The 24,281-nt window shown below is 45.1% G+C and overlaps 1 protein-coding gene and 2 long non-coding RNA genes across 21 annotated transcripts in view; 1 reads left to right on the top strand and 2 right to left on the bottom strand.

Annotated features, from left to right (window-relative positions):
* The window catches only part of Gm26740, a 120,098-nt gene extending 108,099 nt beyond the window's left edge, over window positions 1-11,999 (top strand). For 8 of the 13 annotated variants that reach the window (XR_003948845.1, XR_003948843.1, XR_003948837.1 and 5 more), the window contains 2 exons: window positions 11,141-11,347; window positions 11,460-11,999. This is a non-coding gene — a long non-coding RNA (predicted gene, 26740). The remainder of the gene's footprint in view (window positions 1-11,140; window positions 11,348-11,459) is intronic. The other 5 variants (XR_003948844.1, XR_003948839.1, XR_003948848.1 and 2 more) reach the window with 5 other exon arrangements.
* Gm51760 lies at window positions 1,296-6,364 on the bottom strand. The gene is made up of 3 exons (XR_003948849.1): window positions 5,859-6,364; window positions 4,539-4,649; window positions 1,296-3,465 (listed from the first exon to the last, which is right to left on the bottom strand). It is a non-coding gene; the product is annotated as a predicted gene, 51760 (long non-coding RNA).
* Raet1e (retinoic acid early transcript 1E) overlaps window positions 8,587-24,281 on the bottom strand; it is a 31,156-nt gene continuing 15,461 nt past the window's right edge. For 3 of the 7 annotated variants that reach the window (XM_006512780.3, XM_011243179.1, XM_006512782.2), the window contains 5 exons: window positions 23,874-23,991; window positions 17,412-17,666; window positions 16,896-17,159; window positions 16,169-16,338; window positions 14,363-14,729 (listed from right to left, as the gene is read on the bottom strand). In XM_006512780.3, coding sequence (XP_006512843.1) covers window positions 16,193-16,338; window positions 16,896-17,159; window positions 17,412-17,666; window positions 23,874-23,964 — 756 coding nt within the window. In that variant the 5' untranslated portion in view covers window positions 23,965-23,991 and the 3' untranslated portion in view covers window positions 14,363-14,729; window positions 16,169-16,192. Of the gene's footprint in view, window positions 8,845-14,362; window positions 14,730-16,168; window positions 16,339-16,895; window positions 17,160-17,411; window positions 17,667-23,873; window positions 23,992-24,281 lie in introns of those variants that run through there. The other 4 variants (NM_001359808.1, NM_001359809.1, NM_198193.3 and 1 more) reach the window with 2 other exon arrangements.

Here is a 24,281-nt window from a genome sequence, read left to right as displayed (position 1 = left end):
GGCTGGAAACACTACTTAATACTCTTAGAGAGGAGGGACTTGGAGATATAGATTTAGGGCTGAGTGTTCCAAGGTCTTATACTCTCTGCATAAAGTCTGACTGTGTGCCTCTAAATTCAAACAAGACATTTCTAAACACAGTCTTTGTTCACTGAGCTTCTCATGCCTGTATTCATGTATGTTGGTCATATATATGGCCCCTACTTTCCTCTCACTCCTTCCAGACCAACTCTAACCACTCCAACTTTCTGTCTCTGTAAAAAATAATATCTTCTTCTTCTTCTTCTTCTTCTTCTTCTTCTTCTTCTTCTTCTTCTTCTTCTTCTTCTTCTTCTTCTTCTCCTTCTTCTTTTTTAATGATCCATGGCATTACTAGCGTTCCCTCATGTTCACCTCTCAATCTCTGCCCACTATGGAATGATAATCTCCTCCTAGCTGCCTTTGGGTCAAGAAAAAGAACTCTTGGCTCATCCAGTACCATGCATGCCTGGATACTGCCATGCCTCCTGCCATGATGATGATGGACTGAATCTCTGAAATTATAAGCCAGTCCCAATTAAACATTTTGTTTTTTCTTAAAAATGATATTTTATGAACTGGAGAGATGGTGGAGTGGTTAAGATCACTGGGTGTTCTTCCAGAGAACCTGGGTTTAATTCTCAGCACTGACATTGTGGCTCACAAATGTCTTCGACTCCAGTTCTAGGGGCTCAGATGTCTCTCTGGCTTTCGCCAGCTTTGCATGACATGGTGCGCATATATGTGTGTACCATAAACTGATAATAAAAATAAACATCGAAGATGACAACAATAAATCATTAAGCTAATGAAGGAAAACTTACTACTATAAAACCTGGATAGGATGTTCCTTCTTCATGATGGCTCCTAAGCCTCGGGGCAGGGCTTATGACATAGATGTCCCATTTGTATTCTGCAGACACACATTCTCTGCACTTTGACCCCAACCACACATTTCTTCCTTTCTTTATGTTTCATCTTTTCAAGACAAGGTTTCTATGCATACACCTGCCTGTGCTGGAACTCTCTGTGTAGATCAGAGAAGTTCCCACTAATTCAGAGATCTATCTCTGCCTCCAGAATGGTGGAATTAAAGGCATAATCCATCAAGTCCATCCAACAACACATCCCTAATCAACATATGTGAAATAAAACAAAAGGGACGTGAATAAATAATGATATGCAACCAAATTTAAAGAAGAAATTTGGAATAGGTCTCAGCAAGAATTAAATATGGAATAGAAATGATAAATTCAATATCAACAAAGTTTTTCAAAAGTTTACTGAACTTCATAGACAATTACAGTCTGACTAAAGAACAAATGGTATAGTACAACCATGTAATCACAAATGAAAGAGAAGCCCCACAAACCTTGTAAAGTAATATAATTACAAGAGAATACTCTGAAAATATTATGAAAATTTCAAGGACACATTGTATAATACAGACAGCACCCATTCACAGGAACCTGAACAGCTGAAAACCAATCATCTGAAGAAAGTTAGCAAACGTCTAAAGAGAGAGAGATCCAGTTAAAGATACAAGTCAGCAGTTAGACATCCAGAGCCAGCGGTAAGAGCCTTCTAGTAAGGAACCTGCAGAAAGGACATTGCTGTTCTAGGGGAATTCAGCCGAGAAGAATGCTCCGATGTTTTTGGATTAATTACTTTATTTCCTGACTGCAGTTTCCCCTCCGTGCTTCCTCCACTACCTAACTCCCCCAACAATGGTGTTTAAGCCAATAGAAACTCTTCATTAGCTGGCCCTGATTATTGTAAATGTTTGGCATTCCAGTATAGAATGGAGCTTTAACCAGGGAGATCTTTTAAGCATAAAAACCATTCTGGGTTGATATACTTCAGTTGCCAGGAATAGTTAGTCAGAAGCAGAACTACAAAAGCCAAAGAGCAAAGTTGTTACAATTAGAGACTTCTCAGAACTATGAACTTTGGTGGATTAGGTCTTTGTTTTCATTTTGGCTGTACGTGATGTCTGTGTGCTGAGTTTTACAGCCTGAATAACACTTTCACAATGGAGTCAGTTGTGCTAAGGTCTGGGGACCTGATGTAGTTACCATTTACTTCTACTAAACAAACACTCCTCAATTTCTGTTTCCTAGGTTTAGATTCCTTTAGTGATTCCTCAGATACATAATAATACCCATCAACTCAGTGCCACTAAAGTTCACAAATTAATAGGGAGCAGCCATTCTCAGAAACATGAACATCTGTGTGAAAAAGGTAATTTTTATTTTTTTATTTTATTTTATTTATTTTTTAGACAGGGTTTCTCTGTATAGCTCTGGCTGTCCTGGAACTCACTCTGTAGACCAGGCTGGCCTCGAACTCAGAAATCTGCCTGCCTCTGCCTCCCAAGCGCTGGGATTAAAGGTGTGTGCCACCACGCCCGGTTGAAAAAGGTAATTTTAAATCTCTAATACTTTAGTAGCACACCATTCGAGCATAAAATCCTGTGATCACTCAGGCATGAGGACACACGTCTTTAAGCTTAATGCTGTCAAGGTGTTTTTCTGTGAGTTCCAGGCCAGCCTTGTCTACAGAGTGAGACCTTGCCTCAAAAAACACAGTATTTCAACAGTGAACTACACACTCTACAATCTCCACATTTTTAGGATGTGTGAGCGCTAGTGCACTTGTGCAAAAGTTCCTATGCCGAGATCAGAGGCAACAATCGTGAGTTCACTCTCCTGCACCACAGCTTCTGAATGTGCACAGAGAAGATGCTCTCAGCACAGTGGAAAGCAACACTGACCCAGAACGTGCATCAGAGGGTGGGGACATCAGTACTGACACCTGCCCAGGGCCTTCCAGATTTTACTGCCCCATGGCCACTGCAGGAGCAGCCAGGCTGTTGGACAGAGCGGGTTCCAAGTTCTTACTGCTCCAGTGTACATGTGGCCATGGCTGGACTACTTAGTGCTTATCACACAAACTCAACATAATAGTAATATTATTAAAAAGTATCACTTTATGTTATAAAAGTAGATTGTTTCTATCATATATGGTCATATAAAATGGCACATATATCTATTTTTCATTGATGGTGTAGAGAACTTTGCCTTGTGCAGGCTCCTCCTAGACAGTCTCAGAATTACATAGACACTGATGGATTATATATACAGGAGTAAAGACTTCACACTCCGACTAAAGAGATTTGGTTATTCTGTTGTTGCTGGGTTTTTTTATGGTTGGTATAGATACATAAATATATTTTTTCCAAATCTCTAGATCAAGTAATTCCATGTTATGGGCAAATCACCCAGAGAAAAAGGAGCCCGTGATTAGCAAGGGCCACAGTGCCTAGCACAGAGTGGAAAGGCCTTGAAACACTATGTAGGCAGCATGATGAGTCATGTGTTGAGGATGACAAAAGGGCAGTGACTGCACCCAGTGAATTCTCACGACTTCCTCTGCAGCCTCTTCACCCTACCGCAAGGAAACACATCTTATGAAGGGTCTGAGGACAGCCTGGGTCAGTTCTCCTGGGTCACCCGTACCAGTCATCAGTACCCCAAACCTCTCTCCCTGAGGGTCATTTAGTCTCCCTGGAGCCTGTACTGTCTTCTTCCCTCCTTCCCCACATTCCAGAGTCAGCCCCAGGCCCTGCTGCAGAGCATGGAGGTTCAGGTTAATGGACTGATGACCAGCTCTGTTCCCTGACTCGGGGATTAAGCGAGGGGTTGGAGGAGTTTGGAGGATCTCCATTCAGAGTGGGGCCTGGTTGTCCAGGCCTTGAGTGGGAATCTAGACATCTTCCCCCTTCATTCTAAAACTCTCAACATCTGAGAGTGGCTCCCAGCTGTGGGTGTGACTGTCCCTGCCCCGCCTTAGCCATCAGGGCAGTCCAGATGGGAGCAATGGACTCCAGCAGCAGCTCAGTCCACCTGCCTCCAGTGGGAACACTGCTCCAGCTGCTGCTGCATTGTTTCTTTCTGTGTTATGTTCATGTGTGTCAGCTGCGTGTCTGCAAGGTGGCTGTGTGAATGCCTCTGTCTCTGGAGAAGAAGGGGCTGGACCTCCTGGACCTGGAGTGCTTGTGAGCTGCCATTTGGGTGTTTGGAATAAAATATGGGTCAGCAAGTGGTCTTGCCACTGGGCTGCCTCCCAGTTTCTATCAGTTTCTATCTTCATTTTCTTCTTCTTTGGGATGGAATTCTCATCCCTCTACACATTAAAAGGAATTAACATGTTCTTTTCATATGTCCCTGCTGGCCCCACATCTGCAGCATGGGATGCTCCTAATTAGGAACCTGCTCTCACCAGACACCTGCAGTGTTTCCTTGGCATTTCCACTGGTCTGTGACATGTTCCTCTCCTGTCAAGCCTGATCATACACTAGCTATTGCTAGCAGGAAACATAGACTGAATCTCCTGCCTCCTTTCTCAGTAAGAATCTGCAGCTGAGCGACAAGAGCAGGACTCCTGGAACTCACTCACTCTTGCTTCCTCAGTCCTCACCCATCTGTCCCTTACTCCACTTCCAACATTGTGCCCAGTACCTGTCATTGTCAAGGATTCTCTTCAGAAAATGCACAGAAGGAAGCAGCTGAGCATTATCAGCAGGGCAGAGGGGTTGGGCATGCATGCCATGGATGGAGGTTGGTCCACATCTACAGTAGTGGTTGACAAAGATAAAAAGAAAACACAAATTGAGTCTTTGACTAGGGCTGAATTTGAGCAAATCTCACCTCAGCTTCTGGGTTCTCAGGAAACTCAGTAGCACATAGACTTCCACTCCTCTTGCAACAGCTATTTATGTGGGTCCTGGGTAGGCAGGGACAGGGCATGTCCCTGACCTCAACAGACTATGGGAAGGGAGCAGGGTCATGATGGGACCTCATCCCTCCTGCTGGCTGAAGAGGAGCTGACCTGTGAGGGTCTTGAGGGAAGAAAAGAGATTGGGTGAGAAGAAGGCAACAGCGGGGAGAGACGACTCTTTCCCACAACAGGTGCAGTCATTCTCTATGCATGACTTCATTACCAGCAGTCACTCAGGTATGAACCGCTAGATACTAATGTTAATGTCCAGTATGTTGTTTTGAATGAGCCTCTCCTCTATAGAGTAAGATGTTTGTCCCAGTTTGCAGAAGCTGTCTACGTGGGTTTAGGAGGTGTGGCCTTGCTGAAAGAAATATGTCACTGGGAGTGTGGCTTTGAAAGACATCCCCATCTCTTCATCTCTGGACGACCTTGTTTGAGGTCTAAGATGTGGGATCCCAGCTGGGCATCATATCACATGGCTCTAATCCCAGCACTTGACAGGTTGGCTCAGGTAGTTCTTTATGAGTTTGAGACAGACTGGTCTACACAATGCGTTCTAAGACAGCTAGAACTACATAGTGTGACCCTCCCCAAATCCAAACCAACCAAACCCAACTAAAAATAGTGGGCCCTCAACTTGCTGCTTGAGTCACCATGCCTGATGCTATGGTCCCCTGCTGTGAGGTGATAGACTCTTTTCCCTGTGAAGCTATAAGCTTGCCCAAACCCTAACTTCTTTATGTTACCCAAGTCGTGTGTCTTATCACTGCAGTAGAAAGTAACTAAAACCATTATCATGTAAATACTGGTGTGTTTGCAGGCAAGATATTCTCTTTTCCACCTGCTCAACTCTGTACTTAGAGGCTAGAAGCAGCCTGAGGGAAGCCATCTGTGAAAAGCAAGGGTGAACCTGCCTCGATGGCCCTATGGCCCAGGCACTCTGCCAGCCTGAGGTGTCAGTGCTAGGAAATGGCCTTCTGTGGAGTTCATGGCAGTTCCTAATTGGAGAACCACCTTGCTTGAGTAGAAGCCAGCCTGGCTCCTGACATGGTACTTACCGGGCTATGGGAGAAGGAGACCTCTAATTCCAGGATATTGGAAGGCCTGTCAGGCCACAGCTCCCTCACATTACAAGGTGAGCGCTTTCCCTCAGGTTATTAGGAGAACAAAACAGAGTCAAACAAGGTATCCAGAAGCAAGGCATTACTGCAGGGACATAACAAATCATTTACATGTTGAGAGCTCCCTGGCACCAAGGGACAAGGACTCTTGTCTGACAGATCATCTCTTGTTCTCTGGATGGTTGTAAATCTTATCTCAGATAGAGGAAGTGACTGAGGTCAGTTCTCAAGTAAGTAGCCACCTCTCCATGAGCAAGCACTTCAGGAATGTCCTCTATGTTCTATAGGATCCATGTAAAGCATCAGACAGCCATGGAGAGAAAGCACAAGGTCTTAAGCAACTATGTGCCTTTTGCTCTGTGGGTCCAGCTGTTAGCTCACAAACATCCACAGCACAGTGGTGTACAGGGGAACACCAGGGCCAAGAAGTGGGAGTGGGTGGGTAGGGGAGCAGGGGGTGGGTGTATAGGGGACTTTCGGGATAGCATTTGAAATGTAGATGAAGTTTATACCTAATAAAAAATTGGGGAAAAAAGAAGAAGACGACAAGGCCCTGTTCTTTGACCACAAGCCCCCACCCCACCCCACTCCCACCCCATCCCCGGTAGAGCAAGGTGGCCAGTCAGCGACCTGAGTTCTGGACTAAGAAGAGGAATGATCCCAGAGGCTATGCTTGGCAGGGTCAGACGCCAGGACGCTGGCTTCTGAGGTTCGGATGAAGGTGCACAGAAGCGGCTGAAAGACAAGAGCGACATGGATTTGGCTTCAGCAATGCACAGGATTGAGGGCTCTGGGGGTCCCAACAGCTGAGGTCGCTCCCTGCCAAGATGTGCATTCCGGAGAGGAACACTCACTACCTAGCGCAGTAAACGAAGATTGCAGAAAAGAACGCTCTGCCTCTTAAAGGGTGAACGAACTGGTGCCAATCCCAGATCGCTGCCCAGACCTGACCCTTGGAACCCTCTGACATCTCCCTGCTGCCTGCCACCTTCCCTAGCACCAGGGAGGGATCAGCAGCCTAAAAGGGCACTGGCGGCGAGGCCACGCCCCCTCCAGGCCTCAGTCCAATCGAGACCCCGGAGTGTGGCCCACCTCAGCCAATAGGTACCGGGGCACGTTTGCAGCCTTCTCTTTAGCCTGCTGGCAGTAGCCTGGCCCTGACTCCACGGAGGCCTGAAGGCTCTAGGATGAACCCCTCTGACCTCTCCTTGGCCAGGGCCACACCCCATTTCTTGAAGGGATCCCAGGCGACTTTTAGCAGCTGCCAAGGTCCCATAGGGCTCTTGCAGCAGGAGAGGATCAAGGAAAGACTTGCTTATTATAGGGTGGCCTTGCTGGCGAAGGGGACAGCCCACGGTTGCACTGGGACATGTGGAGGGACCTTGGTGCAGCATTGAGCAAGGAAGAAGGGTACTCCCAGCTTCTGGGAGCCCGAGGGCCAAGGACACAAACGGGGGCACAACTGGATGCCTGTGGGACCTTGAGGCAGTGGCAGATGTTACTCCTTTGTCCCAGGCGCATCAGCCTCATGCTGTCTTTGCTGAGGACATGCGATGCAGTTTTGGTAATAGGTCCAAAGAAAAGGCAGCTCAGGGCCATTGGCTCCCACATGTCCTCATCAGTGTTCCTGTTACTCTATACAGCCCCAAGGGAGCAGAGTGTGGGTTCAGGAGGACATCAGTGCTCACTAATGAGAGGCTGTCCTCCTCCAGAGGGTTTGTGTAGAGTTAGAGTTCATGGTCTCCGGTTCATAGCGCCTGGTCCAGGGCCAGGGAACAAGGGCTCAAACCAAACTCACACAATTACCCACCCGCAGGCCCTTAGGGGACAGAACACTGCAGGGCCAGTGCCTCCCAAACCCACTGATGCAGAGCCCCTGGCGTCGGCTAGGTCCTAGAACCCCCTCTCATGCTTTGTGTTGGGGAGGGGGGCGTGCGGGGGAGTAGGGGAATCAGGAGAAATCAATTCAGTGGAACCCAGGACCTAGGTCTTTGGAAAAGCCAGAATACAGTAGCCATCAGGGGTTTCATCATTCAGGCAAGGCAATAGGAAATCTAGCCTGGCAGCGATGCTGGAGGGTTGATATGCGATTTTTATGGGTGGGAGGAGATTCAGACAGATGAGACCTGTTTGTTTGTTTGTTTGTTTGTTTGTTTGTTTTTTAAAAAACGCTTTATTAATGTAGGACACTGGGACCCTGATGGAAGAAAAGTCCAAACTTACATTAGACACTCTGGCCCAGGAGAAGGAAACAAACCAGATCACACAGGCAGGGCTCCTGCTACAGGGCAGGGTTACTTCTCACACATGACACTTGCCAGGGAAGTCAGACCACTCTCCTTTCCAGCCCCACCCCCATTGCCCAGATTCATCTTTTTGACAGAATCTCATGGCTGGCTGACCTGGAACTCTCAGAGATTCTCCTGCCTTTGCCTTCCTGGAGCAGGGATGAAAGATGTGAACTAGGCAGCTCAGCTCCTACCACTGATATTTTTTTTTAATTAAAATTAAAAGTCTGACTTTTAAAACAGCCAGGCCTGAGAACTGCAAATGGACAGGAATCCAAGGTCTCCCGCAGGCACTCTCATTTTAGAGGTGGTAGACCCACTCGTTGGAACACATTTATGGGCAACCCACACCCACACCCCCCCACACTCCCCCACACACACACACACGGGGTGGGGTAGGCTCAGATTAGGAGACACAGTTAAAGACAGCTGCAGAATAGAGAACTGTGCTTGCCTCTGGAGTATCTCAGGCCTGAGAGCTAGAGTTCTTTCCTCATTCTTAGACTTGCCACTTGCTAGGAGACATCAGATAGGGTGGTGAGATGAAATGCTTCTACCAGAGCAGGTGATAGCATCCTGTAATGCCTTTCACAGACGTGGAGAGGGTTGGGGCCCTGTGTGAGTGAATCTTCCTGCTGCCAGGGAGAAAGGAGGAAGAAAAAAAAATCAACTGACCCGCAGGGCACCCGTTCCTCCAACTGGGCTGAGCTGACTATGGACATAGTTATGTCACTGTTTGTTTTCTCACTAGAGATGAACCCACGGTTTCAAGCATGTTAGGTACAGCTCTGGTTCTAAGCAGCTATATCCCAGCCTCCCTTTCCCTCCTCCCTCTCCCTTGTAACTTTTTTGATACAAGGGGGAAAAAAGTACTTCAGAGAAATATGACATACTGGCGCAAGAAAAATATTCTTTCTTTAAAGTGAATGGTAATAAACAAAAGAACGCCTGAGCAGTTTGGACCAGTTTGGAAAGGAAAAAGCATTTATTCAAATTCACCCATTTATCCATCAGACACCATCATGGGCTATGGAGGCCACCCCCTTCTTATTTAGTGTCTTTATTTTTTGAGACAGGGTCTCATGTATCCCAGGCTGGCTCAGAACTTGATAAACCTCTTGAATTTTGCCGAGTGCTGGGATTGCAGGCATGCATAGTGAAGTCTGCTTTGTGAGGTATTAGGGGTCAGATTGAACCCAGTGTTTTCTGCACAGTCGGCAAGCACTCCAACTGAGGAGCATACCTCAGCCGCAGTCAGTGAGTCTCTCTGTTAATACAACAGCCTCCCTCAAGGACCTCTGAGTTCAAGGCCAGCCTAGTCTACAGAGCAATTCCAAGACAGTCAGGGCTACACAGACCCTGTCTTGGAAAATTAATTAACTAATTAAAAATAATAAAATAAATACAATTAAATAAAAATTAATAAAAAACAAAACCTTATTTTCCCTCAAACGGGAAAGGGTTGTGTTCATAGACATTGGATAATTTTGTAGGGTTCTTTTCTTCACTCAGAGAAACCTTTGCAGAAGCTACGTTATTGATGGAAACAATACCAGCCCAACATAGATGAAGTTCTTGGCTCCCCACAAGGAAAAACCCTACAGAAATCAGGTGTGTGGCACACACATACTCTGAGCACTGGGAGGAAGAAGCAGGAAGATCAGACATTCGGGTTTATACGAGATCACGCAGAGAATGCAAGCCCTTGTATTTAAAAAAAAAGCCTCTGACCTGGGGGGTTGGCTCAGCTATGATGAATATATAACTGGATAACAATGGACCCAGGTTCTGTCCCCAGCACGCATGTCTGGCAGCTCACAACTCCAGCTCTGGGGACATCTGATGATGTACACAGGAGTTTTAACATAATACAAGTACATTTACATTTTAAAAAGAAAATTACATTAATGTAGCTATTCACATGACAAGTGTTCCAAGTTTTTAGGCCATGATGTGATACATGAAAGAGATAAAAGTTTAAAGAAATTTTTGCCAGGCAGTGGTGGCAGTACTAGTGAAGCAGAGGCGGGCAGATCTCTGAGTTTAAGGCCAGCCTGGTCTACGGAACTAGCTCCAGGACAGCCAGAGCTACATAGAAAAACCATGTCTAGAAAGAAAAACAAAACAAAACAAAATAAAAATTATTTTCCATGCACAGGTAAAGAGCATGCTAGAGCTTAATGCTCTTTCCAGAGAGGGAAAGAGTTCTGCATATCAGAACTGTGTGCTTCCCTGCTCTGTGGCAAAACACCAACTACCTCAGACAGACAGGAGTGCTCGGAAACTAAAGATAAGATGAGATGACTTCATCTTATCTGTTGAATCGTTAGAAGAAAGCCTGTCATCGCTCTATGTCATCTAATCTTCCCATTTGAACTTTCAGAACACATCACACGTTTCTGTGGGTTGTGCTGTCTAGCAATGCTCCCAGGCCTCTGGTTGTAAAGTTCCCTTGGTAACAAGGAGGAACATAGGAAGAGAACCGGCCTCATCCCCTTAGAAGCTCCACATTTCAGTGAACAATTCTCTTTAGTCAAGGCTCACGCTCCTGGAACTTAGTGCTCAGTTTCTGCCTGGGGAACATCCCTGCGTCTGTCTACCACTGGGGAACTCTGCTCGCTTCATTCTCTTTTGATTTATATGCAGGGGAGTGTTTTTCCCTGCTTGCCTCCATCTGGTGCTATATTTTACAGATGCTTCTCCATCAGGCATTTCAGTTGGATTAGGTGAGGAAATGAGTTTCCCATCTTTCCCTACAACTTAACGTACACTCCTCCCAAGTCTGCAGACTCAAACCACGAGCTGCAGGTACAGACTGAGCCTGACTCCCTTAACTTTACCTTTCCACAGGAGTGCTAGGTACTGCAGAAGCTCGACTGTCAGGTTTACAAAGTGCTCTCTGACTTTCCACCAACGTCTCTGTGGTTGCAGGACTGTCACCCTGAATTGGGAGGCTCCTGGCACTTTGCCCTTCTGCTTGTTGACATCCCCTGAAGGAGGAGTTCTCAGGACACATCAGGTGAATTCTAGCCATAACATCAGGCTCCAAAGAGTTTTCTAGCTAATAATGTCCACTATTGAAGACGTTTCGTTCTTGTCTATTTGCTGGATGCCTGGGTTAGCAGAAGCTTGTCTAAGGTATGTGATCAGTTATTAGACCCAGTTGAGATAGGACTAAGTTTTTCACTGTCTTTTAAAACTTGCTGGTCATTTTTGCACATATTAAAATCTGTTCTAATTTTCTTATCAGGAGTCACTGCCTGTGTTGAAGTGGGCTCTGCAGTGAAATAGCTGTTGGGAAGTTACCCAAGCTCCTGTAAGTAACCTCACACTGGACTCCTTAGCAACCCCGAAGGAAGCTCAGTAGATCCTCAAGTTGAATGTCTGCACAGTTGGTACTTCAGTCTGCCATTAAGTTCTATTTCTGGTGGGTGTGTACGTGTGTGCGTACGTGTGTGTGTGTGTGTGTGTGTGTGTGTGTGTGTGTGTGTGTTACAAATCTGTTGTTCTTCAGGGATAACTTCCCCCTTTTGTGTCTCAGGGTGCTCAGTTGGGAGTTCCCTAATCCTTCCCTCTTCTTACACTTAGCTGCCTGGAGTCATGGCCTCAGCCATGGCCTTGTGGATATTTTCTAGCTCACATAAACAATCCTGAGAGAACATTCGTGGTCGTAACAGCAAGAAAGTTTATGGGAAAAGAGGACACTGTGACTGTTGGTTCCAGGAGCTGAAGATTGCCACCTGACCTTCAGAGAGCCCCCAGTCTCTCCCACTCCCCACCCCCCATCCCTTGGAGCCTCCTCTTGCTTATGCTTATATTGCCACTCCTGAATAAAGTTTTCAGAGCTTGATCAGTATGATTGACTTGCTCTCATTCTTCGTGTCTCTTCTCTCTCTCTCTCTCTCTCTCTCTCTCTCTCTCTCTCTCTCTCTTTTTCTCTCTCTCTCTTTCTCTCTCTCTCTCTCTCTTGTCCTGGGTCCCGCTGATTGTCCCTGCAGGTCCGGGGAAAACTATCTTAATCAGGTCTTTAGGAGTCTGGCTATACCAGAAAGTCTTGATTGATACTCAGTGAACACCATGATTATAAACCTGGATGCAGGGTCCAAGGTTGACTTATTCCTGGCTCCCCATCAGCATCTGAGTTACTTCTCCAGATTGACCACAACAGTACAGACATCTTGTTTTCTAGGCTCTCGAGTGGAGACTCCACTGCTGCTGATGCTTTTCTTAGTGGTCATCCCATGGCACTGGCATTTCTAAAATGTCTTCAGCTCTAGCCACATGCTTACTCTCCAGGGCTCTCTTCATGGACTCCAACACTGCCACACAGTGCCACGCCTCTCCATGACCCCTTCACATGTTCAAAACCAGCACCACCAGGGTGGCTCTTACACTGACTAGTTCATGTACCAATGCAAGGACCAACCTGGCCATGTCTAGAACACAGCTTCTGTGGACTGACTCTCAGGAAACACTTTCCAGATGGTCTCACATCATCGATGCTGCTCTCTCCTGACGACTGCTAAGTTCTCAGCTCCAGGTGAACAGCATCCAGTATTCCAGCAAAGCAAATGTTTCCCTAAAGTAGTTCTAGAATCTTCTTAGTCAGAGCTGATTCTTCAGCCCCAGCTACCCAGAACCATTGATTGTTAATTGAGATGACTTGGTAGCATCTGCTCCCCTAAACCTCACATGCCAAGCCTCCATTGTCTGCACTGCTCTCAACATTCCTATCATCCAAGGTCCTGAAGAATGAACCAGTTAAACACTCAATGGCTTTTCTAGACCAGAGTTCCAAAGTCCTTCGACAAACCTCCCCAAAACACATGTCCAGGTCAGTTCCAGCAATACCACATGCTATCTCGGTACCAACTTGTCTTAGTGAGGCTTGCTTTTGCTGTGATGAAATATCATGAGTAAAGTGACTTGGGAAGGAAAGTTTATTTGGCTTATACTTCCAAATCACTGTCCTTCGAAAGAAGTCAGGACAGGATTCAAAGAGGGCAGGGGCTTGGAGGCAGGAGCTGATCAGAGGCCATGAGTGGGTGCTGCTTATTGTATTTCTCCTCATGGCTCGTTCAGCCTGTTGTATTATAGAAAACTGTCGAGCAGTGGGCATAGTGAAACAAAGAGTGTGGGAGAGAACCAGCGTCCTACCAGAGCTCTGGTGCTCTGGGTGGTTAGCCTGGGGGACTGCTGCGGCGCTTTCCACACGGCCCTGGGTGGGTGTCTGGCTGTGGGAAGCCACAGAAGCCAAGACCTGGGGGGAGGGGGAAAGGGATCAGTCCAAGGTCTCTGGCCCTCATGGAGGCCAGAGATGACAGGTTCTCATTCTCGGACATCCCAGACATCGCTGTATGTTACAGAAGAGCTGAGAACAAAGTGAGGGCACCGGGGACAGCTCAGTCATCCCCAGGGCTGAAGGGAGATGAGGGCAAGGGGAGAGGGGGTGCTGGGTGGTTCCAGTGTGGGCGAGAGCCCTTGGTCCGGTCCGTGGCTGGCTCACAGGAAGGCCTTCTGCCAGGAGGTTAAACGCAGCTCTTTAAGGGAAGGCGTATTCCACCGTTCAAGTACAGTGGATCTTGATGAGCAGAAATGGTCTATGGTTTTAGAGCTTTATTGCAGAAAAGCAGAGAGAAAGAAGATAGAAAGAGAGAGACTGGCCATGGTCATGTGGAGAGAAGGGGGAGAAGGGAGAGGGAGAAGGAGAGCTAGACTTAAGAGCTTAAGAGAGAAAGGAGGGACCAAGCAGCTCCTTTTATAGTGTGCTGGGATTCCTTGTTGTTGCCAGGTAACTGTGAGGGTGGAGTCTAGCCAGAATTCCAGGAGTTTGGGACATCAGGCTCTGTCACAGGATTATGGAGTTGGGAGCTCCATGGTGTCAGGCACCTGTGTCTGGGAACTTGGCTCACTGTTCCGTCCCTTGTAGAGTTTTCTACTGGGTCTCTGGAGTAAGTATCGCTCAACCAAAACACAGGCTGCCTTTCACGGTCCCACAGAAAAGGATCACCAAAATGGGCTGGACCCTCCCCCTGATTACTAGTTAAGAAAATGCCCTTCAGGGTGGTCTTAATGGAAGCATTTAAAAATTGGGGTTCTTTTCTAGCATATAATTTCACCATATGTCAAATTGATATAAACTTCTGGAGCACATACCTTAAATTTACCAGTTTTATTAGATGTTGCTGTATTGCCTGGCATTTTTTTAGATGGACCTGGACGTCCTCAATCATACATTGCTACAAACGATGTGATAACTGGCCATGACAGTCATTTTAAAATGTGTTTTCCTTTTTGATTCTGAAACAATAAACTTTATTGTGAACCTTACTGTGGGACTTGCCCTGGGTTTAATAATATTCAGAGTATATTCTCTTATTAAGAAATGTATTAGAGGAGGGAGATAAGGCTCAGTAGCAAAGAGCACTTGCTGTTCTTGGAGAGGTCCTGGATTCAGTTCCCAGTATTGGAAACCAACTGTAACTCCAGTTCCACAGGATCCGATGCCCTCCTCTGGCCTCTGCAAGCACCAGGGACACATGTCAAATACAGACATACGTTCAGGCAAAATACTCATGTCCATTAAGAATAAAAACTAGTCAATCTTTTAACAATGTACTTGCACATTAATTATACATGATAATTGGTTTCACTATGATGTGTTCATATACTATGTGTGTATAACATGTGTGTAAGATACTTTGGTCACATCAACCCTCCAGTCACCTCTCATTTCCCCTGCCCACTCCCACCATTGCTCTCCTCTCCCCAATGACTTGACCTCTACTTTCATGGGAACTCTCTTTAACTTAAAAAAAACCTAAGAATCAAATGACTTAATTTGGACTTATTTATAGGCGTGTGTGCAAGGAGTTATTTGCAGGAATACTCACTCCCTACTATTGACCACACCAATGAATACAATCAGCTCTGGCACCATTAACTGTAAAAAATTCTCAGCGATTGAGGAACCTCATGAGGCCTTGTGGCTCCATGAATAGATGATTGACAGGCCTGCACTTGTGCAGGGATCATGCAAGTTCTCAGAGCTGCTGCGAGTTCAAAGGCACAGCAGTGAGGTCATGGCAGGAGAACAGTGTTCTCCTACATCTCCCCTATGTGGTGAGGTATTTCCTGCATCTTGGATGAGATGATATGGATGTTTGGTTGAGTAAATGCTTTTATCTGCATGCCTTGGGCTTTTATCTGCATGCCTTGGGCTTTTATCTGCATGCCTTGGGGTTTTATCTGCATGCCTGAGAAAACATTTTGGTGGTCTGGTTGGGAACCTCTCCTTTTGTCTCCTTAGGGCCCCTTTTCCTCTGTGGCTTGTGGCAATTGATGCAACAGCCCCTGAGCAGCTGACAATTTCTGTCTGGGGAGGTTTTGTAGTGAGAGCTGGACTGTGATTCTGAAAGTAATTAGCTCTTGATCCCAGCAGAGAAGTCTGAAAGTCACTTCTTAGCTTGTACCCTGACATGTCATGACCGCTGACTAACAAAGTTGGTTTAGAGCTCCTGGTCACCAAACCTCCTCTCATATAGACCCATTTCTAGGATCAATAGGCATTATTGCATATAGCATGGAGGGCAGTAAGACAGAGAGAGTTAGTGAGCGGTCCTAATTGGCTGTGTGAAAATACCTTTGCAATTGTTCTGGGAATGAATATAGGCTCAGTGTCCCTACATGGGTCATGATGGGGTACATGCAAGTGAGGTGCTCAGAAGCTTGTTTCAGCCACTTCTTATGGTCTGAGCAGAAGATAGTTTACTGAACGAGAAGGCAGACCTTAACAGTTCAGATTTAGTGGTTAGAGAGATGCTTAGTGGGTAACTGGCATTTGCTATTCCAATATGGGGAGGAGAATTCCCATCCCTAATACCCAGTGGGACACCTATTGAAAGTCCTCTGCAGAACAACTCTACCAAGAACCAAATGAAACCTCAACCTGCTCCTTACCTCCTTGGGTATAATATTTCCTCTTCACATCGCAAATGCAAATGCAAATAATAAAGATATGAAGATGAGTCCCACAGAGATAAATCCTTTCTTAGAAGTAGAGTGGCTGGGAGGTGGAAGCGGGGAAGTTGATGTAAGCTGGGTGATACTGGGGGACCTTGAGGTTGATCCTTTAAAAAAGATAGAAAAGTTCAGGTAAAGTAAAAACACACCTCCATCAGCACCTTCTCTCCCCAGGCAGCCATGACAGACTCATCTGTAAGAACTATTTTACAAAGTCCCGAGTAGAGAGACATGATACATGATGTCTTTGTAGAGCATATTTCACTACAAAGAAAAGTTAATGTCTAGCAAACCATCACAAAATTTGATAAATGTCCTATGGCTATCACTTTCTGAATGTTGGGGAAATTGATAGTGCTTAATTATGCCAGAGTAAGATAATAAATCCTTTAGAAGTGATGGTGGAGCTGGTGGAATGGCAGCTGTACCTGAGGATGAGAAGGCTGGAAGTTTACAGAGATGCAGACAGACTTGGGGCTCATTAGCAGGCCGTATAAAGCCTTGACAACTAGTTAATAGGGAATGAGAAATACTAGAGTGTGAGAGGGAATGAGGATTCCTCATGGTCATCACTGTCTCTTCAGACAGGAACACTACTCATACATAATTCAGTCAGTCTATCAAATTAGATGAAGTGTCTTCTGATACTCTAGGTAATACCTACTTGGCTTTTCCTTGGACTGCTTTAAGAATTCATCAATTTTCTGTCTGCATTGGGGTATGAAGTATTTCAATTGTTGCACAAGGTCCCCATCATCTTTCCATTTATTCATGATAACCCCTGATTCATCATTAGCTGATCTCCAGCTCATATTCTCTGTGTAGAAGGTGAAGAAGTAACTGTCACTGATGTTGAATTCCCAGGTGGCACTAGGAGTTTGGCCCTGGCTTTGCGGATAAATCATGGTGACTTGTAAATGTGGGTAACCTGCAAATCAATAAGAAAACCATCATTCTTCATTTCTGATCAGTCCATCACCTCAAGTCTTTCTATACAAGCTTATGTGTCAGTATCATTTTCATACAACTTGCTCTTGTTACTCATTGTGTACCCTGTGGCTGCAAGGTACCACAAATGCTCAGCTCCTTCACACAAACACATTCACCCCCACATTCCTGCATGTACTCTGCCCTTCCTCTCTTGTCAATGTCTCTGCCTCTGTACTCTATCCATACTTACCATTGGTCTTGTGAGTGTCCACTTTGGTGTTAGACACCTTGTCCCTCAACTCCTGGCACAAATCGTTCAGAGGTTGTGTCAAACATTTGCCAGTGGCATTTGCCATCTTCCCTGGGTCACCTGAAGTCATGGTCTTGTTTATGTTATTTAAATGGAGGATAGTTATTTCATCCACTGAGCACTTCACGTCACACCAGGGAAGGTCTGCTGAGGTAGGATCCTTGATGGTCAAGTTGCACCTAAGAGAGTGTGCATCTGTGAGAGAAACATGCAATTGAGTTCCAAAGTGTGACAAGAAAGCCATAGGACTCATGTTTCTGTGATCCCAAGTATTCTTCTGCAGGGTAAAATTCAGGAAGAGAAGACCCTGTTCAAGATGTCCACCAGTTCTGCATCCTATTTTCTGTGCAATCATTGACAGTCTCTGGTTAGTAGAACCCCTCAGATGCACATCATGTTACCTGAAGGACTTATCTCAAAAGTACTTTTAGTGACTTTTATCAAGTGCTGAAGTATAAAGTGTATCAGATATTATTTGTGTTTTAGGGTCTTAAATCTAGCTGAAAATATAGGGGGAAAGGGCCATCTTTTATAAAACAAAAGAACCCACTCCTTCCTGGTAATGAATACCATTATCTGATGCCATCTATCCAGGAGGTGGATGACATGGTCTTGAAAGCAAGGGCAGAAGATCCCATAGATCCAAAGGCAGTACCATTGCCAGAGTCATCCATAGAGAACAAGGCTTTCCACCCCCTGAATTGATGAGGTCTCCCCAGACATGACCGCATATTGCCCCCGATGGGGTAAAAGGCATTCTGTGGATGGGAAAGTGGGAAAGGCTAGGTGGGCAGGGAAGGGACCTGAGCAGGCTGGTTGTTGATGAGCCACATAAGCATTGAAGCTGAGCCTGGTGTCACCTTTAATCCCTTCACTTGGTAGAAAAGGAGAGAAGGGATTGTTTCAGATTCTAGTGTTTGGATAGTATGAAGCCTTAAAACAAGATAAAAACAGATCAAAAGAAGGAGTGGGGAGTGGCACGGGTTCCTTCTGGTCTGATCCACTGCCCTGAGAACCTTGGGCACCAGCTCTGCACCAAGCCCCACATCACCCAGAGGAAGCTCAACTCCCAGGAACTCTAACATGCCCAGTATCATAGGATCATAGGATCTCAGGAGCTTGATCACACCAGGATTTCAGGATCACAGAGACACCTGGACTCTGAGGAGTTCTGACACAACCAAGTTAACAGAAGGGACAGGCTCCAGTGAGAGACAGTGAATGCAGATAGCACTAGAGATAATCAGATGGCAAGAGGCAAGTGCAAGAACATAAGCAACAGAAACCAAGGTTGCTTGGCATCATCAGAACCCAGTTCTCCCATCATAGCAAGTCCTGGATACACCATCACATCAGAAAAGCAAGATTCAGGTTTAAAATCACTTCTCATGATGATGATAGGGGACTTTAAGAAGGACATAAATAACTCCCTTAAAGAAATACAGGAGAACACAGGTAAACAGCTAGAAGCCCTTAAAGAGGAAACACAAAAATCCCTTAAAGAATAACAAGAAAACACAACCAAACAGGTGAAAGGAATTAAACAAAACCATCCAATATCTAAAAATGTAGGTAGAAACAATAAAGAAATCACAAAGTGAAACTGCCCGGGAGATAGAAAACTTAGGAAAGAGATCAGGAGTCAGAGACTCAAGCATCATCAACAGAATAGAGATAGAAGAGAGAATCTCAGGTGCAGAAGATACCATAGAAAACATTGACACAACAGTCAAAGAAAATGCAAAATGCAAAAAAAAAAAAAAAAGGAAAAAGCAGACAATAATCACACTCAGGACTGAAATCAGCCAAGTAGAAACAGAAAGAACTATACAAAGAATCAACCAAACCAGGAGCTGGTTCTTTGAGGAAATAAACAAGATAGATAAACCCTAGCGAGGCAGTGATGGTGCACGCCTTTAATCCCAGCACTTGAGAGGCAGGGGCAGGTGGATTTCTGAGTTCGAGGCCAGCCTGGTCTACAGAGTGAGTTCCAGGACAGCCAGGGCTACACAGAGAAACCCTGTCTCGAAAAACAAACAAACAAACAACAACAAAAAAGGTAGATAGACCCTTAGCCAGACTAACCAGAGGGCACAGAGACAGTATTCAGATTAATAAAATCAGAAATGAATGGGGAGACATAACAACAGACACCAAGGAAATACAAAAAAATCAATACATCCTACTAGAGAAGCCTATACTCAACAAAACTGCAGATCCTGGATGACATGGACAACCTCCTAGAAAGATAACAGGAAACAAAGTTAAATGGGGATAAGATAAACCAGCTAAACAGTCCAATAAGGCCAAAGAAACAGCAGCAGTTATTAAAAGTCTCCCAATCAAAAAAAAAGTCAGTTTTTTTTGGATCAGATGGTTTTAGTACAGAATTCTATCAGACCTTCAAAGAATACCTAATACCAATTCTCATCAAACTATTCCACAAAATAGAAACAGAAGGCACTCTACCCAATTCATGCTATGAAGCCACAATTACTCTTATAGCTAAACCACACAAAGACTCAACAAAGAGAGAGAACTTCAGATCAATTTTCCTTATGAATATCAATGCAAAAATACTCAATAAAATTCTTGAAAACTGAATCCAAGAACACATCAAAACAATGATCCATCATGATCAAGTAGGTTTTACCCAGGAATCTAGGGATGGTCCATCAAAATAATCCACTATATAAACAAACTCGAAGGAAAAACAAAACAAAACACGTGATAATCTCATTCAATGTTGAGAAAGCATTTGAAAAAATTCAACACCCCTTCATGATACAAACCTTGGAAAGATCAGGAATTGAAGGCCCACACCTAAACATAGTAAAAGCAATATATAGCAAACCAGTAGCCAACATCAAACTAGACAGAGAGAAACTTGAAGCAATCCCACTAAAATCAGAACTAGACAAAGCTGTCCATTCTATATAGTACTTGAAATTCTAGCTAGAGCAATTGAACAACAAAAGGAGGTCAAAGGGATACAAATCGAAAAAGAAGAAGGCAAAATATCACTATTTGCAGAGATATGATTGTATACTTAAGTGTCCCTAAAAATTCCACCAGAGACCTCATAAACCTGATAAGCAACTTCAGCAAAGTGGCTGGATATAAAAATTAACCCAAACAAATCAGCAGCCTTCCTCTACTCAAAGGGTAAACAGGCTGAGAAAGAAATTATGGAAACAACACCTTTCACAATAGTCACAAATAATATAAAATTCCTTGGTGTGACTAATCATACAAGTGAAAGATCTGTGTACTGGCTAGTTTTATGTCAACTTGACACAGCTGGAGTTATCACAGAGAAAAGGGCTTCAGTTGAGGAAATGCCTCCATGAGATCCAACTGTAAGGCATTTTCTCAATTAGTGATCAAGGGGGAAAGGCCCCTTGTGGGTGGGACCATCTCTGGGCTGGTAGTCTTGGTTCTATAAGAGAGCAGGCTGAGCAAGCCAGGGGAAGCAAGCCAGGAAGGAACATTCCTCCGTGGCCTCTGCATCAGCTCCTGCTTCCTGACCTGCTTGAGTTCCAGTCCTGACTTCCTTTAGTGATGAACAGCAATGTGGAAGAGTAAGCTGAATAAACCCTTTCCTCCCCAACTTGCTTCTTGGTCATGATGTTTGTGCAAGAATAGAAACCCTGACTAAGACAATCTGTATGACAAGAACTTCAAGTCTCTGAAGAAAGAAACCAAAGAAGATTTCAGAAGATGGAAAGATCTCCCATGCTAATGAATTGGTAGGATTAACATAGTAAAGTGCCCATCTTGTCGAAAACAACCTATAGATTCAATGCAATCCCCATCAAAATTCCAATTCAATTCTTCATATAGTTAGAAAGAACAGCTTGCAAATTCATTTGGACTAACAAAAAACCCAGGAAAGCTAAAACTATTCTCAACAATAAAAAAAACTTCTGGGGAAATTACCATCCCTGACCTCAAGCTGTATTACAGAGCATTAGTGATAAAAACTGCATGATATTGGTATAGTGACAGGCAGGTAGATCCAATGGGACAGAATTGGTGACCCAGAAATGAACCCACACACCTATCGTCACTTGATCTTTGACAAAGGAGCTAAAACCATCCAGTGTCAAAAGGACAACATTGTCAACAAAAAGTGCTGGTTCAACTGGTGGTCAGTGTGTCAAAGAATACAAATTGATCCATCCTTATCTCCCTGTACAAAGCTCAGATCCAAGTGGATCAAGGACTTCCATTTAAAACCAGATACACTAAATCTAATAGAAGAAAAAGTGGGGAAGGTCCTCGAACACATGGTCAGAGGGGAAAACTTCTGAACACAACACCAATGGCTTATGCTCTAAGATCAAGAATTGACAAATGGGACCTCACAAAATTGCAAAGCTTTTGTAAGGCAAAGGACACTGTCAATAGGACAAAAGGGCAACTAACAGATTGGGGAAAGATCTTTACCAATCCTACATCCGATAGAGGGCTAATATCCAATATATACAAAGAAATCAAGAAATCAGACTCCAGAGAATCAAATAACCCTATTAAAAATGGGGTACAGAGATAAACAAAGAATTCTCAACCAAGGAAAATGAAATGGTCAAGAAGCACTTAAAGTAATGTTCAACATCCTTAGTCATCAGGGAAATGCAAATCTAAACAACCCCAAGATACCACCTCACACCAGCCAGAATGGCTAAGATCAAAAACTCAGGTGACAGCAGATGCTGGCAAGGATATGCAAAAAGAGGAAACTCCTCCGCTGTTGGTAGCTGGTACAACAACTCTGGAAACCAGCCTGGCCGGTCCTCAGAAAATTGGAAATATATCTACCAGAAGACCCAGCAATACCACACCTGGGCATGTACCCAAAAGATATCCCAACATGTAATAAAGACAGATGTTCCACTATGCTTTTTTGCACCCATATTTGTAATACCCAGAGCTGGAAACAACCTAGATGCCCTTCAACAGAGGAAGGATATGGAAAATGTGGTACATTTACACAATGGAGTACTACTCAGCTATTAAAAACAATGACTTCATGAAATTCTTAGGCAAATGCATGGGACTAGAATATATGATCCTGAATGAGGTAACCCAATCACAAAAGAACACACATGCTACGCACTAGCTGATAAGTGATTAGCCCAAAAGCTCAGAATACCCAAGATACAATTCACAGACCACATGAAGTTCAAGAAGGAAGACCAGTGTGTGGGCCCTTCTGTTCTTTTTAGAAGGGATAACAAAATACTCACAGGAGCAAATATGGAGACACAGTGTGGAGCAGAGACTGAAGGAAAGGCTATCTAGAGACTGCCCCACCTGGGGATTCATCCCATATACAGACACAAAACCCAGACACTATTGTGGATGCCAAAAAGTGATTGCTGACAGGAACATTATACAGCTTTCTCCTGAGAGGCTATGCCAGAGTCTGACATATACAGAGGTGAATCTTTGCAGACAACCATTGAACTAATCACAGGGTCCCCAATGGGGGAGTTAGAGAAAGAACTGAAGGAGCTGAAGGGGTTTGCAACCCCATAGGAAGAACAGCAGTACCAACCAACCAGAACTACCAGGATCTAAATTACCAACCAAAGAGCACACATGGAGGGACCCATGGCTCCAGCTGCATATGTAGCAGAGGATGGCCTTGTGGGGCATCAATGGGAGAAGAGGCCCTTGATCCTGTGAAGACCTGATGTCCCACTGTAGGGGAATTTGAGGTTGGGGAGGCAAGAGTATGTGGGTGAGTGGGGGCACACCTTCAGAGAAGCAGGAGGAGGGGGGCTAGGACTGGGTGCTTCAGGGGTGTGGTGGGGGCATCTAGAAAGGTGATAACACTTAAAATGTAAAAAAAAAAAAAATCCAATTAAAAAATGACTAAGAAAAAGGAGGAGGGGTGGGGAGGCTTCCTTGTTCCTGGAAGCATCTGTTGTGATCTCCTAGACAAATACCATGGGAAAGTGAGAAGAAAGGTCAATTGCAAAGAGTTTCGTGAATGGCAGAAGGCTTGTGAGGAATCCCTTGGGAAGGCAGTCTCTAGCACAGCCTGCCTTAGGTCCAAGACTGTCTCCTGGTCTTGCACTGCTCCCAACACACCCAATCCTAGTCACTGGGTTTTAGGCTTCCTATAGACCCAGATGGTTCTGAGGGCATCACCAGGTACACCCTCCTGCCCTGTTGGTTCTTCATTCCTGCCCCTCCCCCACACTGTAACTTTTCCCTTATCTCTTCAATCCACTGAAGCCTGGGTCATGGAAAGCCAGAGTTCCCAGTTGCTGTGGTGCTGGACTGAAGAGTGGGAAACCCTGGAGTTTTTGGTACCCCAGGCCTGGGAACTGACTTAAGCCAGTTTCCTGTTCCTTGCAGCAACCCTGGTCCATATAGGCCCAGGGAACTCACCATCCAGCCCGTTGGTGTATCCATAGCTCAGTAGAATTAACAGCTTCTGAATCATAAAATGATGGCGCTTGGTCACTGCTGCCTTGGCCATGGTTTCTTCTGACAGATGTGACTGTGGCTGCAGGGAGAATGGGGAAGTTAGCATGCCCCTGCTGTAGCCCCAGTGCAGACTAAAGCAAGAGTTCCAGGCACCTGGCTGTGAATTAGGGCCTTCTCTGCTCTGACCCTGCATCTCCCCAATCCACTTTTCCTTAAATTTCTTACGGGATCACTCCTGTGCCTTGTGGCTTGGAACCTCCCTCTCTGCAAATCTTGGCCCCTCTCACACTGGGTCAAACTGAGGTTGCAACTAGGAACCTGACTACTAACCAACTAAAAATCCTGAGGACAGAGTTGTACTGGGCTCCC

This window comes from Mus musculus, chromosome 10 (genome assembly GCF_000001635.26).
Source record: "Mus musculus strain C57BL/6J chromosome 10, GRCm38.p6 C57BL/6J".
NCBI classification, from domain to species: domain Eukaryota; kingdom Metazoa; phylum Chordata; class Mammalia; order Rodentia; family Muridae; genus Mus; species Mus musculus.
Note: the sequence above shows the minus strand (reverse complement) of the source record. Positions and strands in the feature narration are given on the sequence as shown.